This window comes from Abrus precatorius, unplaced genomic scaffold (genome assembly GCF_003935025.1).
Source record: "Abrus precatorius isolate BTA unplaced genomic scaffold, Abrus_2018 Scaffold9, whole genome shotgun sequence".
Lineage (NCBI taxonomy): Eukaryota > Viridiplantae > Streptophyta > Magnoliopsida > Fabales > Fabaceae > Abrus > Abrus precatorius.
Genome location: NW_020874439.1, coordinates 27,923,027 through 27,936,791, shown reverse-complemented (window position 1 = coordinate 27,936,791; position 13,765 = coordinate 27,923,027). Strand labels below are relative to the sequence as shown.

Genomic DNA, 13,765 nt, shown 5'->3' with positions numbered 1-13,765 from the left:
AAGAAAAAGCACTAACAGCGCGTGGATACACTCCCCAATCATCAAGTCCAGGTTTCGTACGTGGGACTCGGGTTCCATCAACATCCCAGAAAGATGTTTCCCACGCGCAAACTGCAGCGCGTGAAAAAGCGTCGCCCTTTTCTGGCATTCATCTGAGAGTGGAGTAGCCGTACGTGTATCTGCTCCACTCTCATTCGCTTTGCTATTTCGGTCTCTCTCTCTCCCTCTTTCTCTCTCTCTCTCTCTCAAACTAAACTCTTTTCCTTTCATCTCTCACACAACCCCGATCGCATGGAAACTTGCCGGAAATTCAAATTCCGGCCACCGCGCGTTCTCTCCGGCTAAATGCACCCAGCTCGATGTCGTTTCACTGTTTCCCACAAGTCCCAGAACGACGACGATGAAGAAGACGGCGAAGAACACGTGATCAAACCCTTCTCGAAAAAAGATCACGGTTTCCGTTACATTCACATTCACGGTCACGACGTGCAGCAATGGCGGCGGCTACGACGCCGTCAGTGGACTCGGCTTCCGCCGACGAAGCAACGGCGAAAACGGCGCAGAAGCGTTACGAAGGGTTGTTGATGGTTCGAAACAAAGCCATAAAGGGAAAAGGGGCGTGGTATTGGGCACACTTGGAACCCTTGTTGCTTCACAACACCGAAACGGGACTCGCCAAAGCGGTGAAGCTTCGTTGTTCTCTCTGCGACGCCGTTTTCTCTGCTTCCAACCCTTCACGCACCGCTTCTGAACACCTCAAGCGTGGAACGTGTCCCAATTTCAACAGTGCTGCAAAACCCATTTCGTCTGTTTCGCCGGCGAGTGCTGCTGCTGTGGTTGTGGTTTCTTCTTCTTCTTCGCCTTCTCCCTCTTCTTTTGTGCAGCACAATCACCGCAAGAGGACCTCGCCTTCGGGTTCTACGTACCTTGCCCCGACGCGATTCGGGTCGGGTTTGGTTCAGCAGCAACCGCATTTGATGCTGTCTGGTGGGAAAGAGGACTTGGGTGCTTTGGCTATGTTGGAAGATAGTGTGAAGAAGCTCAAGAGTCCTAAAACTTCGCCGGGGCCAACTTTGAGTAAGACTCAGATTGATAGTGCCCTTGATTATTTAGCTGATTGGGTGTATGAGTCGTGTGGTTCCGTGTCTTTTTCGAGTTTGGAGCACCCAAAGTTCAGAGCTTTTCTTGCACAGGTTGGTTTGCCTAGTGTTTTTCCCAGAGAGTTAACGGGGGGTAGGTTGGATGCAAGGTTTGAGGAAGTTAAGGTTGAGTCTGAAGCGCGGATTAGTGATGCCATGTTCTTTCAGATTGCTTCTGATGGGTGGAAGGGGAAGAACAATTGGGATGGAGATGGGGATGAGGGGTTGGTGAATTTGAGTGTCAATCTTCCTAATGGGACCAGTTTGTACAGAAGAGCATTGTTTGTGACTGCTTCTGCTCCTTCCAAGTATGCTGAAGAGGTTTTGTGGGAGACAATCACTGGCATTTGTGGGAATCTGGTGCAACAGTGTGTTGGGATAGTTGCAGACAAGTTCAAGGCCAAGGCTTTGAAAAACCTTGAGAATCAGAATCATTGGATGGTTAATCTTTCTTGTCAGTATCAGGGTTTCAATAGTTTAATCAAGGACTTCGCCAAGGAACTTCCCTTGTTCAGGACTGTCACCGAGAATTGTCTCAAGCTTGTGAATTGTGTCAATTACAGGTCTCAGGTGCGGAACAGTTTTCACAAGTACCAACTCCAAGAGTACGGCCACACTTGGTTGCTTCGGGTGCCAAAGGATTTTAGCTTTGGCCCTGTGTATACAATGATGGAGGATACATTGAGTTCGGTTCGTGCTCTGCAGTTGGTTCTATTGGATGAACCCTTCAAGATGGTGTCCATTGAAGACCAGAATGCAAGAGAAGTTGGGGACATGATTCGAGATGTTGGGTTTTGGAATGATTTGGAGTCGGTTCACAGTTTGGTTAAATTGGTTAAGGACATGGCTCAGGAGATTGAGGCAGAGAGGCCACTGGTTGGGCAATGCCTTCCCCTTTGGGATGAATTGAGAACAAAAGTGAGGGATTGGTGCTCCAAATTCCATATTGCAGAAGGAGCAGTGGAAAAGCTAGTTGAGAGAAGGTTCAGGAAGAACTACCACCCTGCTTGGGCTGCTGCTTACATTCTTGACCCTCTTTATTTAGTGAGAGACACTAGTGGCAAGTACCTTCCACCCTTCAAGTACTTGACCCCTGAGCAGGAGAAAGATGTGGACAAACTCATAACCAGGCTTGTTGCAAGAGATGAAGCTCATATTGCTCTCATGGAGCTCATGAAATGGAGAACAGAAGGGCTTGATCCAGTTTATGCTCAAGCTGTTCAGATGAAGGAGAGAGATCCAATCACTGGGAAGATGAGGATTGTGAATCCACAAAGCAGTAGGCTTGTGTGGGAAACTTATCTCACTGAATTCAAGTCCTTAGGAAAAGTTGCAGTGAGGCTAATATTCCTTCATGCCACTTCATGTGGCTTCAAATGCAATTGGTCTTTGTGGAGATTGGTTTGTGCCCATGGCCACTCCACTGCACTGGACAAGGTGCAGAAGTTGATATTTATTGCAGCTCATTCCAGACTTGAGAGGAGGGATTTTTCCACTGATCAAGATAAGGATGCAGAGCTGTTTGCCTTGGCAAATGGTGAGGATGATGTGTTAAACGAGGTTCTTGTTGATACATCCTCAGTGTAACATTTTTCCCCTCTTTTTTTTCTTGGGTTAATCAGTTAGGAATTTTAATTTTTTAGGATTTATTGAATTCTTTCCACTACCCTCTTCTCTTTCATGTCTTCTTCCTTCTTTCTTTTTTTATTCCCTTTGCATTTTGAACACTTACTAGAAGGACTTTGGAGCCTCGTGATTCGAGCAACTTCTCCATCTTTCACCCTACCATGATCTTCAAGTTGTTAAATACTGGGAAAGCGGGAAAGATTGCAACGCCGGAGAAAAAGTGCATGACTTACAGAACGGGAAAGATGTTGTAGAAATTTTATTCCTCTTGTAGTTTGAGATAAATAATATTTGTAAAGGGGAAGTTTTTATTGATTCTCCTTTGATTTTAAGACCGTTTCTCTACTCAAACTTTCTCACCATCTTTGTAAATTCTGAAACAAGCATGCATGCATTTTAGGGGGAGGATAGTGAAAGCAGTGTTCTTCTGTTTGGCATCTTTGCTAAAAGCTGCAACCGATTTTCTATGAATGCATATTTTAGTTTAGATCGAATAGCCATTGGCATAAGAAAATTGTCTTAATGGGATGTGGTTCACTCATCCTTGAAGCTTGCATTTATATAGAATCTTCAAAGTGCCATTGCATTTGTAAAATCTGGAAAGGTGCTTCGCTTTCAAGCACTCCTAGATTGATGAAGTCTGTCCGCACTCCAAAGGCAATCAGCTTTCTGTCCCTAAGTCAAAGCTGAGTATGAATCTTCCTAATCTCTTAATGAACTCACATCAACCATGTAACTTTATGGTCTCTTAACCCGTCACCATGTTGATTCCTTAATCATCTTAGCTTCCAGATTTTCTGTCACCAGCATATAAACTTAAGTACTGTGATTTGTTATCTAAAGCTGTTGTCCGGTCACAAATTAACATCACTTTTCCACTGGCAAAATTCTCCACATCAACCTCAGTCTACAAGGAATCACAATGATACTAAACGATCTTTATGTTATCTAAAAGAAATTTGTGTTTCCTCATGTGAATTGTTTGAACTAAACTGTATTTTCATTTATTTAAGAGACCTTTAAAGTTGAAGTCTTCAAATAGGTATGGTTGTGCCTCTTACATTGTCATTATACCACTTACAAGAACGAATTCATGGATGCCACCTAGGGGCACCATAGCTATACCCAGGAAAAAAAGCGTTGTACTTGAGAACTTTCCTGTTTAGATGTTGAAAACAGTGGAGAGAGAGCACAAAATTGTTGGTTGTTGGTAGAACTTATTGGACCATTATCAAGAAGAGCTAACCAAAAGAATCGGAGAAAGGACTTGAAATTTTTTTGGCACTGAGGTGTCTATAATGGTCAAGCATCAAACACATGATTCTCAAACTCGAGAGAAAAGGGTTTGATTCTTAAGTGGCAGGTCTACCTAAATCTATCCAATCTTGCTCTTCTGGTCTCAACTATGAACCCACCATGATACAAACCAAAAATTATTACGTGTTTATGAAGCAGCAATTAATGCATGCTTTTTTTAGAAGTTTCTTACCATTGATTTTAAACTCGTCCACGTAGATTTTACGCACTCTTAACTTACGATTAACGGTGAAGATCTTGAAACATTTATCAATCAGTGTTCTAAAGAGTATTTTAACGACATTAGTTGAGTAACTAATAAATATTTTTTTATTAAAAATCATGTTAAAAATATATTATAAATTATGATAAGATTGCATTAATAATATATTTTAGTATTTTTAGCATTTGCCATTTTAGAATTTCTTACAACCAAGTGGAAGTCGTTTTCCAAACATTGATTGTTATTATATTATCCATTAGATATCAGAGTTTTCTTCAGTCAAATCATCTGTTTTTGTGGTTTTGCTAACTTCTTTTCTAAACATTCCAAAGGTGGTGATGTTCATGCAGAGCCATTGGATGATGCTTTCCTTGACCATGATTTTGTGAGAAAGGGTTTGAGAAGACCTGCAAGAGAAGACTGTCGGCATGAAGCAACACAGAAGATGCTAAGGAGCATTCTTCAACAACGAAGTTTAACAAAGTTCCTTCTTTTTTTGTTTTCTCTCCTCTTTTCTCTTTCAAACGCTTATCCCCACTTTACATGTGGTTGTGGGGTTGAAAGAAATTTTTTTTAATTGATTTGTCTGCTAAAGTCCCATACCTTAAGTCTTAAACGGCTTTCAAAAACTGTTTGTTGAAGGAGAGCAAAGGTGCTTGTAACAGTTTATTGCAAAGTAAAAGGGAAGATGTTAATATTATTCTGTTATTGCATGTATCTAATTCAAACGACAGCATCTTCATTCTTTTCAAATGACAATATAACATCACAGTAGAAGAGATAAGTCAATGAAATTGTTAGCTTAACAGTTATGTCTTCTATTAGGGGTGAAGTCTAGCACAACCAAGTGAAATAATTAAAAAGGTTAATTAGATTTTACTTCCGGTAAGCACAAGAAAGCTTTGATTCGAATAATTAAGAAACTTTATATCAGATTTGATAAATTTTTATTCGGGATCTTTTAGTTTTTTTTTTTAATTGGCAATCATGCCAGTTAAACTGTAATGTATAAAACACACACTAGTTAAAAAATTTGCATTTTTAATTCTTGTTTTAAAGAAATAATTACTTTTAAAACTTTATGAACATATTTTAATTAAGCAAAAATTTTCTTGAGTAATCTAAAACTTACATGTAAACGTAATTTGTCAATGAAAATGAGCTCAAATCTCAATTCATATTATTTATAACAAATAATCCAACTTGATATAATATAATCAAGTGTTAAAATCAAAGTTTACTGAATCGAGTCTAACAAAGGTTTTAATTAGCTAATCTTCAATAGCAGCCATAACGTCTTAGCTCTGAATTTCGAACCATTTATTTCTTCACAAATTAAGGGAGTCAATACCTAATACGACTTGACAGTTTTTTTTTGTTTTCTTTTATCATTTAGTTCTCCCAATATATAGGTTCTTTTTTTAGGATCTCGCAGTAGGTTCTTAGTGCCATAAAACACTGATTTTTGTAATAATTTCATATAGCGCTTTGTATGTTTTCCTTTTCGGTAAAAAACAAAGACTAATTGATAGCGTACTTATTATGCTCATATGTGGCAATTATGCTGCCATTGATAATGGCTGGGATGGACCCTCTTTTCTTTTTGAGAGAGTGGATTTAAGTTATTGTATCATTTTTTCTCACGAGCAAAGCAGTTACTCATTATGTAAAAGCTGCCACTATTCTATTTCACTCCAATTTTTTACAGAAAAATTCTTAACATATTGTCTAAATTTCCACTCCAAGAAAATCTTCATATATTATACAAATAAATGAAACAGAAACCTGAGATACCCTATTAATTGTTATACACCCTCTATTCCATAAGAACATCATCTAAGTAGTTTCATAATTTGAACGTAAAATAATTTAACATTATATTTTTTAATACTTTATGTAATTATTATTTTTCTTTTATACATATTTTTAATTATCTTATTTATACAGATATTTCAAAAATATTCCAAAAATAAAGACACAACAAAAGTTGTCTTACTTTATCGTATAGAAAACATATAATTTTATTGATCTACTGTCATTATAGCCATAATATATATCCTCTGAGCTGTTTGAAACACGAATCTCTCTTTTGGTGGATGGTTTTCACATTCACACACCCACCACAGCAAACAGTAAAAGGGTGAAAACATTAAACTAAGTGGGAGAGTCTTTAACTTTAGGGGAATATTGAAGTGAGTAGAAAAGTAGAAAGAAAAATCGAGTATTGTATTATCTTTTATCTATCTCACCCTCCCTCATCGGGTCTTCTAATTACTCATTTAGTGGAGAGACAGAAATCATTGTCGGCAAAGCCATACCAAAGCTAAAAGTTACATTCTCTCACTTTGCTTGTCTCTTTCTCTCTCTAGAGGTTAAGCTTTTTCACCGGTATGGTATGCAATGCAATGCATCTCTCTACATATTTGTGGTTTCAAGAGAAAGGAAAGGAAATATAATGATTAGTATTGGACGACACTCTCTTTATACAAGAATCTTCTCCTGTTCCAATGCTCTAATTATGCAACCTTTTTTAATCTTTCCCTCCCCATTTAATAATTATTATTGTTGGTTTTACTTAATAGCTGACTTTATTTGTATGTCCTTTTCTTCTCCAAGAGCATTGATGCTTGACAGAAAGAAGAATGCCGTTGTGACTTGTGCTTCAAGATGGGTACCCACACGAGTACCCATCCACTCCTGACATCTCTTAGTTTTAATCTTAGTAATCATTCCATTGCAGCCTTTGTTTCGTTATTTTCACAAAATTTAATGACATCCCAAGTTTCAAACTATGTCTCACCCTTTTTTTCCCTTTTCTCTTCTGGTGGTTCAAATGCTAATTGCTCACTTTCAAGTTTGAAGATTTCGAATACTGCCTACTGCCCAAATTAAGCAACCAGCATATGCTTTTTTCCTTCTTACTTAACATGGCAAGAAGTGTACGAAAATGGTGTTCATGGACCATCTTAACTTGTCGACTTTATAAATAATCAAGTGCTCTCATAGACTTTGTTAGTGTGATGTGGTTTTTTCTTGCATGCAATTAAGATGGTAAGGTTTGAGTTTTGTGTTAAAATAAGCGACTTCAAACTAAGATTTGTTAATTAATGGAAGAGAAAAACACTTTAATTACCAGTTGTTAAAGTTTCAAATAGATTTCACACAGTGACTTATTATTATTATTATTATTATTATTATTATAGTTTGTCTATGAACTTCATATTTCTACGTACCCGATAATCAAGAAAGGAGTTGTAAAAAGAGAAGGCGCTTTGCTTCATTGTTATTAAACATAATCAATCATTTAATATTTGAACAGTGAACAAATTTTAAATCAGAAGCCCTTGACAATTTCTCAAAATTTTTAAAGTTCGATGTGTAAATTATTTAATTTACTAGTCCTACATAAGAATTGGAAATGCTTCTTCCCACTTCAAGACCAAAACAGTGCATGAAGGATGGACCACCCTAGAGTTTTTACCCTTTAATGTAATTAGTAGGTTCTTTCCGTTCTTAGTCAAAACTGGACATATATTTATAACCTGAATTAAAAATGCTTGCCCTTTGATGAGAAAGATACGGTTTAAACTACTTGTTCACTGTTGTTTCACATGGAAGTATGGTATATAATTTTATTGTACCATTCGCTGAGAAATTTATCTCTCTTAAAAACAGTGCTAAAAGTCTTCGCTCTTTATGTATTTTCTACCAGGCCCAGCCTCAACTTGGTTTTCCTTATACGTATTAGCTTTGATTATCTATATATTTGTCTGTGGTCCTTCCCCGCGCTCATGTACATGCATAAGATTACATTATTGTACGATTGCTCCCTCCATAGTGACTAGTCAGAATTAATTATTGATCCTTTTAACCAATTCTAGCTAAAGTTTTCGGGCTCGCAGCAGCAACTAGCAACTATGAATATTTTCCTTCTCAGTATGGGATAAGAGAACTACAGAACAAACCAAATGGCAGTTCCTTCAACAGATTGGGTTTAAGTTGTGAAAGAAACACTTGACATTTTTTTTTATCCTTCTGTTCCTTCCATTTTCCGTATCTTTATCATGAAAGTAACCCCTATTATGTTTCCTTCTGTATGTTATCATTTTTTACAGTTCTCAATGAATTTTTTTTTTACAATTAGAGAGATACTTAAATATAACTCTAACAGTTGCAAATCTACATTTTTTCATCAAACTGCAATTATTTCTTCTTCTTTTTTTTTGGTGTGGGGGAGGGGGAGGGGGAGTAAAATCTTTCATATGTATCGAAGTGTTTATGATTTACTTTCGCGGCTTTATAAATCCTACAGATACTTTTTTATATCAATGTACTCAATTTAATCAAAAATTTCTGTTTAAACTTTAATATTATGAAAAGAAATAATACCCTCTCACGTGCTGAGATTTATAAACTGTAATACAATAATATCTTCTCCTGATTAAAATTGATATTTACAATGTCAGACATTTCTAATTAACATGATGAGTTCGTATAAAATATTTTTATGCAGGTTGTCACAGGTTCAAATATATTAAAACTAAACTAATAAATCTTATTGTTATGATAAAAAGTTCAACCTAGTGTTGCAATTCTCTACGCTTGATCATATTATTATACTACTATAATTTTCTGCAGTGTGTCTAATTCTTTGACGTGGACACCTAGGAATAGATACACATCATGCTCTCTCATGGAAATGTTTTTTGAAATGACAAATATAACCTTTATACAGTTCAGCATCCAATGCAACGGGAAAAGGTAGAAACTGTAGTTTGGGCTTGAGAAGTAATCCTTTTATGCGAATGAAGTTGCTTTTGTGCCTGTTTGTCTCTGTACAGAATCTCTAAACGAGATATGGTGGGTACGATTATTGCTACTTCATTGGCTAGCTTAGTGCTAAAGAAAATTTTGGTTGGATTAGTTATCCACTTTCACATGATATGATGGCTAAGCACCTCTTTAATTTAGCCCAATTGCTCCAATTACAAGTCATATATAGAAAACACGACAAATACACGCTACTGTGTCAAATGTACGAATATACGTGATAATATGATATTACAGTTACTTGTTTTTTCGGTGGTGGACCTTTCTAGCTGCTGCATGCACAATGTATTTGCTAGCACTAGCAACTCATGTCAAGTAGGTTCTTCTGTCTACCAAGTGACTCAATTAATCCGCTTATATGGTCCTTGTAAGACTTATATTCTAAAAGGTGGTTGGTGGATGAGAAAAACTAAAATATAAAAGATCTTTCTAATGTTATACTATTTTTAATATTTGTTTGATCATATTTTAAGTTTGTTTTATATTTTTTAATGTTTGGGATTTTAGATTAAAATTGGTAAAATAAGATAATGTAATATATCTAATATATTATTTTAGTATGCATCAAACATCATAATATATAATTCATTTAATTATCATTTTTTATTCAACAAACATATGCCATAGTTGTTTTTTTTGGTCCACATATGCCATAGATGTTTAAAGCTTTGAATTTATCCACTCGTCAAACGGGCCATCCCATCCACAGAAAATAACAGAAAGGGATTGATCTGTGGGTTTATACGTTATATGGTTTCGACTTGACGAGAATGATCATTGTTTAATGTTTCCTACATCCTTTTTACTTTTAGGACCAACGAGAGATATACTCATATATCCGTGTCCGTGTCCATGTCCATGTCCATGTCCATGTCCATGTCCATGTCCGTATCTATATGGTTAAGTCCGTAATGGTGGATTGATATTGTGTGGAGCCAAACCTAAAAACGCGTCACAGCCAACAACACAGTGAATAAGACTGCATAATTGGGTAAATCAATATGGTTAAAAATGTGATTAATATTTAAATTACTAACCCAATTTAATTAACAGAGTGAGGCCCAATACGAAAAGCATATTCCTCGTCCTCCATTTCCTTTATGGGACTCACTCTAAGTCTTCTGGGGATTCAGGATTGATCTTAGCCCATTCTTTAAACAGAGGGATAATGTCAGAAGATTCTTTTCCAGCTCGCTCCTACAATTCATCTATTTCTCTTTTTCTCTCCAATCCTTTTATTGCATGCTCAATTCTCTCACCCATGAAATAGTCGGTCACTTTTTCCGTTGCAATTTTAGACAAACAATTCAATTAAGTATTTGTTAACTATTAATGACGTTAACACTTATGTCATAAATTTTTAAAAGATGCTTCTTGTAAGTTTAAATGAATTTATTTTGATAAATTATTTTCATTAACTCTATATACTATTTTAAGAGTGTTAACTATAGACTTTTGAAACACACTTTTTATAATCGGATAAATTTTTAAGCAGTCAAAGTAATTTTTAAAAGATGATCATATGAAATAAATGCTTTGATATTTTTAAAAAACTGATCAATTACTAGAAGAGTGTGTCCAAACAAGTAGTATGTTGCCAGTATTTTTCTTGTTTACAAGCTTGGTTATCATACACACCAAACTTCCATTCCCTACATGCACTGGCGCATGTTAATTAAATCTCAGGAATCTACAGCATTTCCGAAAGAGAAATGAACCTAGATGGCTTGGCAACTTTCAGATCTCCGAAAATATTTTATTATTATTTTATTTCCATTATTTGGTGAATTATAATCTTCTGTAATCTGCACAATATCGTAGTTGATATGCACAGCATCTCCTGTTAATGTTTGTTTCTTCAATTAGAAAATTTGATGAACAAAATGTATTGGGAAAAGAAGATACACATGTGACAGAAATCTGAAGCAACACTTGGATATCCATGCATTTAAATGATAAGGCAATCTGATTACCATTGAGCAATATAGAGAAAATTTATTTGTTTAAATGATGCAGCAATTTCTCCTAATGACTTTTGACTGTAATATGAAAGATGAGAGGATTGAAATGGCTATGTTGGCTGCATGTGGTCAAATATGTGGGGTACATGGTCAAGTTTGCCTAAATTGATGTAGTTGGTACGATGTAATTTGAATTGATGTTTTTCCTAATACTAGCATTTGGTTCTCTAAATAATTGCATACCTTCAGAACGCCCAATGTCTTAACAAAAAGTAGCTGAGTTCAGTCTATTAAACTAATTAAGAACATTTCTCTTTGGATGAAGAACTGGTTGTTGCAAGAGATTCTAAAGATAAAAGTAGGATTTTTTTTTTTCTCTAGCATTCGTCTTTTGTGTGTGTGTAATATATTTCATGGTATGTGAGAGCGACTCATATTTGGGAAATTTCGACATAGGAAGGACTCAAGAATAACTAATTTTGAAAGATAAATTGCATACACCAATTAATTTATAGGTGAACTGAGAAGTAGAAAAAGGAAGGCAAAAGAATATGGTATCAGTAAGGTAAAGTTTCTCACTGTTGGAGATCCTGAAAAAAGAAGAAATATTTGCAAATAATTATAGGATTATTTTGTATTTAGGTCAGTTCCTTGCAAATTTTCAGAGGAGAAAGATCATGGCGAAAAGAAAATGTCGTTGACAAAACATTTTTTAGGCTTTTTTACCATAATAAAATAAAATCAAGTCAAAATTACATAAATGTCCTATAATAAAAAGAATTGCACAAATATCTTATTTAACATTTAAAAGAAGATGATTTAAATTGATTTCTTTTGAAAATGAAAAACGATTTAAATCGATTAATCGACTTTAGTGTAGAAAGAAAGTCGACTTTAGTGTAAAGAGGAAGTAAACTTAAATTGATTTTAGTGCAAAGCGAAAGTTAACTTGAATCGACTTCAGTGTAAGATAAATTGACTTGAATTAACTTTAATGACAGAGGCCTATGGTCTGACCTGACCTTTTAATAAACAAATAAGGTTTAGATAAACAAGTCACGCCTAAGCTATTTACAAAGCTTGTTAAGTCTGATAAGTTGGTATATATATATATATTTAAAAATAACATTTGTCAAAACATGTTTAAATAATAAAGTTATTTAATAATATTTTTTTTATATTTTTTATCTATTATTATTAATATATTATATTATAATTTTTTATTTATAATTATATTAAATAAAAATTATATTTTATAAAAATTAAAAATATTTATACACGATTATACTTTTAAAAAAATAAATTTATTTAATAATAGATTATTATATTTGTTACATTTAAACAAGTTAAAGAATAGTTAAGTCTTTGAACATGAACAAGACTTAATCAAAACTAAACGAAATAAAATAATAATATTATATTAATATATATATTTTTATATTCTTAATTTTATTATTAATAATATTTAATTATTTAATTATTATATTAACATATTATGTTTAATTTTTTTTTTCTTATTTGAAACTAAAATTTTATAAAAAAATGATAAAATAATAATAATAAAAATTAATATACAATATATATATATATATAATAGGATCGTATAGTAAATAATATAATTTTAAATAAATTATATATAATAATACTTTTTGTTATTTATTATGTATTTTATTTTTATTGGTATAAATTTTTTGAATAAAGTACCTATAAAAAAAATTTAGATATCAGGTCCACAACACATAGCCACACACCTAAATATAAGTATGTCAAATTTTAAATAATTATTTTTAATAAATTTGACATTGATGTAAATAGATTCTTTTATAAAAATATAATTGTAACCAAGTCATAACATCAACATTTGACACGAAAGGTGGATTTAATTAACATTATTTAAATGTATAAAGTCCATTAAAATAAATAAACAAATTACTACAATACGAATTAATAATTAAAACTTTTGAAATATAATTAACACTCATTAAATTTAAATTTATTCTAATTCACTAAATTACAGTTTAAATGTTTACTTGCCTAAAATTATAATTGTTTAATTTATTGTAATAAATAGTAAAAATCCTAATATAAAATACACTAACAGTTATGTAACCTACACTATTAAATATGTAACAAACGTTTATACAATATATGTAACAATCATTTTAATTAGACAACTAAATATTTAATGATAGATTAAATTAAAAAATCTAAATAAAATTAAATAATTTTTTTAAACATTTACACGACAGTTTACTTGTAATATGATTAACAAAATTAAGTCAATTTAAATTATTACTCATCTCTATTGTAGTTGCACTGTATTTTTTTTCTTTTTTTTTTTTTTTGCTGATTCTTCTCAAAGATGTTTTTTCCTTCCAAGATCATGGCGGATAGGCAGCACGTCTTTCTTTTCAAGTCAATTTAAATCGACCTTTACACAGAAAAAAAAAAACAACTACAATCGATTAAAATCGACTTTTATAGAAATAAATATGCACAACAAATTAAAATCGATTCAAATTATTTTTCATTTTTAAAAAAAAATAATTTAAATCGTCTTCTTTTAAATGCTAAAAAGACATTTGTGTAATTTTAATTTTATTTTATTATGGTAAAAAAGTCCATTGAACTATATTATAAGTAAAAAGCATATGCATTCATATATTATTGACAATCAATCAAAAATAGAA

At 33.4% G+C, this 13,765-nt stretch overlaps 1 protein-coding gene across 1 annotated transcript; it reads left to right on the top strand.

The window, feature by feature from the left end:
* The first annotated feature begins 211 nt into the window (after positions 1 to 211).
* Positions 212 to 3,001, top strand: LOC113849943. Its single transcript, XM_027480208.1, has one exon. The coding sequence runs from the start codon at positions 495 to 497 to the stop codon at positions 2,724 to 2,726; it is 2,232 nt and encodes a 743-aa protein (XP_027336009.1). The 5' UTR covers positions 212 to 494; the 3' UTR covers positions 2,727 to 3,001.
* The last annotated feature ends 10,764 nt before the right edge of the window (positions 3,002 to 13,765 follow it).